This window comes from Phalaenopsis equestris, unplaced genomic scaffold (genome assembly GCF_001263595.1).
Source record: "Phalaenopsis equestris unplaced genomic scaffold, ASM126359v1 Scaffold000411, whole genome shotgun sequence".
NCBI lineage: Eukaryota > Viridiplantae > Streptophyta > Magnoliopsida > Asparagales > Orchidaceae > Phalaenopsis > Phalaenopsis equestris.
Window position 1 is genome coordinate 757,983 of NW_018164852.1, and position 3,374 is coordinate 761,356.

Sequence of the window (3,374 nt, forward strand, 5' to 3'; positions counted from 1 at the left end):
TTCTTCCCTTCCCCTCCTCTTTAAAAAAAAAGCCGATGCTGCGGCTCCTTTACCAGCAAACCCCTAATCAAATCCCTAGCCGAGAAGCTCACGATCGGAGAATCCGGAAACCGCAATGGCTGGCCGACCACGTTGAACAATGTAGCTCGGTTTCCCGATCCTTTGAACGGAGTCTTGCCGAACAAAAGCTCGTATAAGAAGATGCCGAAGGTCCACCAATCCACCGCGCTTCCATGCCCCTCGCCCTTGATGATCTCCGGAGCCAAATACTCGTGGGTGCCGACAAACGACATGGATCTCGCGTCGGTTGGCTCTGCGATGAGCTCCGGCAGCGGGGTGACTTGATTTGCGATATCCGGCTTCGGTTTCCGGTCCTTCTTAGATTTGGAGGAGAAGAGACGGGGGCCGAAGCAGGTTGTGGGAGCGACACAAGAAGGCTGGATGCATGAGGGTTCGATGCAGGCTGGTTGGACGCAGTAAACCGGATTGTTGTTTCTCGGGAGCTCGGAATCGGGGTTGGAAGATTTGATGAGGGTTGGGTTGACGGCACACCGGAGGGAGAGATCGAAGTCTGAGAGCATGATGTGGCCGTCTTCACGAACGAGAACATTTTCGGGCTTGAGGTCACGGTAGATGATGCCCAACATGTGTAGGTATTCGAGAGCAAGGAGGACCTCTGCCACATAGAATCTGCAATACACAAGTAATTAGTGAATTTTGTTTCATTCTCATCAATAAATGGTTTATTTTGCTTGAGAGCAGTAGCATATAGTAGTATAAAGATGCTATGTGAAGAAGAAGATGACATATAAGTGATGCATTATAATAGATTTATATTTATGATATTGCAAGAAATCATGAGTTCATATATGAAAAACTAAGTAATCTACCAGAATTATAAGGTTATGTTTCTTTCAGTTGGATTCGTACATTGGAATTCTTTAGACTTCTTCATGAAGTACGAAAAAGAAGCTTGCCATGCCTGTCTGGAAAGTAGGAGACAGAATCACGAGCACTCATATATATTGAATTTAGAAAGTACACGCATACTTCTTTTTTTTTTTTTTTTATCGACTAGCACGAAGAAATATATCTATATATATATATATATATATATATATATGTGAGAGTCACGCCCAATCAATTTCATTAATAAGTTAAAATAGATTACAATGAGGAGAAGATTATGGGTGGTTAAGCAAGGAAAGGAAAAAAAGGGATATATTGCATATATTGAATCCAATATATCATTTCATATTGCCAATGTGTTTACAAGGCACCGGCTTTTAGGAATTAAAATATTTTTGAACAAGGAATGATTTTATGACAATTTTTTACTCCAAAACCAATGCCAAAACCATGAAAATGTATCTTCATTTACACAAAAAAGCGAGTTAAGTAGGACGAAAATGTAAAAAATGTATAAAAGATTTCACATACCGTATAGTTGCCAATCACAAAATTTGTAAATTTGTAATGGATATCATTTGTCAAGCAGTATTAAGCAAGTCATTTCAAGTACTACTAATGTAGTAACAAAAGTACGCCCAGAATGCCCCTAAAAACTGAATAAGAAGTTTTCAAATATCTCAAAAGAAGTTGTGTTAGAAAAGAGATGCAAAACAATCTTTAAAGCAAGCATAACAAAGCTGTAACATCTTCTTTACATGTCAGCTTGCGTGCTGAATATTTTTAACATTTTGAAACAATCTCTAAACATAACATATTTTAAACATAAATGGCAAGTGAAGATCAGCACTACTTCCGAAAATTAACTTAGGACTAACTATATAATATAAAAAAGGGTATGAGATATAGAACATACTTCACAGCTTGCTCTGTAAAATGCTTTCCAGGCTGCCTCTGCCGGAGAGTGTGCAGATCCCCTCCAGGACAGAATTCCATCACCAAGCATGAGAACTTATCGGTCTCGAAATGCGTGTATAATGTTGGAAGAAAAGGATGATCCAAAGATTGCAGTATTTCCCTCTCTGTTTGAGCCCTCAGCAGCTTCTTGCGACTAGCTAGAGACCCCTTATCCATAACCTTCATGGCAAAATAACACTTTGTACCGCTCAATTCTGAAAGATACACGCTACCAATATCACCACATCCCAATCTCTTTAAAAGCCTAAAATGGCTTAAACCTAGACCTCCATCTCTCATCCTTACAACCTGAATGGCTTCCCATCTCGAATCATTTGCTTTATGAGGCTTGTTGATGCTGCTACTTAAACTGCTACATGAGCTCTCATCGCTCACATCACTACTAGTGCTGGGCTTGCACACGCTACTCTTGCCGCTCTCAACAAAGTCAGCTCGGTCGCTTATCTTCGCACTTTCGCTAGTTTTTGTAAAGCTGATTGTTCCATCACTGATTTTTGCAGACGACGAACTATTCTTTTCGCTGCTGTGCTCGCCGGCTTTCTTTTCCTGATCTTCGTTTCCATCTAAACATTGAAGAATTTCTGACGTGTTTGCTTGATGAGATAAGAGTTTTAGATTTTTAAGAGGAGAATGCAAGTTATTGGGTTCGGAACAACGCATAGTCTTCGATGGAATGTAATGATTTGGTTTTTGATCAGCTGTACCTGTAGATTTTGGCAACCTTATTGGTGTATCCAGTTCTGATTTTAGGGACTTATAATTTTGCAAAGGCGACTCTAGTGTCTGATCATCAGCTGTTTTCAGAAGCTGCTCTGTGAGTGCTTTAGCAGTAGCCATTGAAGCCATGGAATTGGAAAATGACTTTAGATACTGATTAAACCCTTCCAGACAACACGAACATTAATTGTTCCAAACGAACAAATCTTCATTCCGTTTCACCAGCAATACTCCAATCGTATCTTTCTTTTTACTTGCAGATTTATAGCTTGATGAAATATTTGCCATCATATTGAAGTTTATAGGATCGGAATCATATATGTGAAATTATAGAACAGCCTGTCATTTAATTGAAAGATTAAAGTAGGCTAAGAATTTGCATAACCAGTGCATGAAGCTCCAACCAATGAAAGTCAGAATCGCTGATGAATGCAATATTACATAAAACTGAAAGATTGTTTTTATGACTCAAAACTTATTACCTCAAGTCAATACATAAACACCAAAGCAATGCTTTAGACCCAGCCTTAAATTAAAGGAAGATTTACATACATACCATTTAACTCATATGCATTTACATATCTTATATGCATGAAAAGGATGAAAAGGAGATATCACTTTTCAAAGTTACATTAGTGGTATTTTTAAAGTGATATGAAAGATTGCTGTAGCATAAGTGCAAAAAGTAAAGTTTAGGTGTTAGATATGCAAATACATTGGAATTGGGTGGCATTTATGTTAAAACAACATATATTCTAATAAGACCAGCT

General features: G+C 38.5%; 1 protein-coding gene across 1 annotated transcript in view; it reads right to left on the reverse strand.

The window, feature by feature from the left end:
* Positions 1 to 2,879, reverse strand: part of LOC110027005 (serine/threonine-protein kinase D6PK-like) — a 3,621-nt gene extending 742 nt beyond the window's left edge. The window contains exons 1-2 of the mRNA XM_020728256.1: positions 1,826 to 2,879; positions 30 to 690 (exon numbers count right to left, since the gene is read on the reverse strand). Of these exons, the coding sequence (XP_020583915.1) occupies positions 30 to 690; positions 1,826 to 2,733 (1,569 nt within the window). The 5' untranslated portion in view covers positions 2,734 to 2,879. The remainder of the gene's footprint in view (positions 1 to 29; positions 691 to 1,825) is intronic.
* Between the last annotated feature and the right edge of the window lie 495 nt (positions 2,880 to 3,374).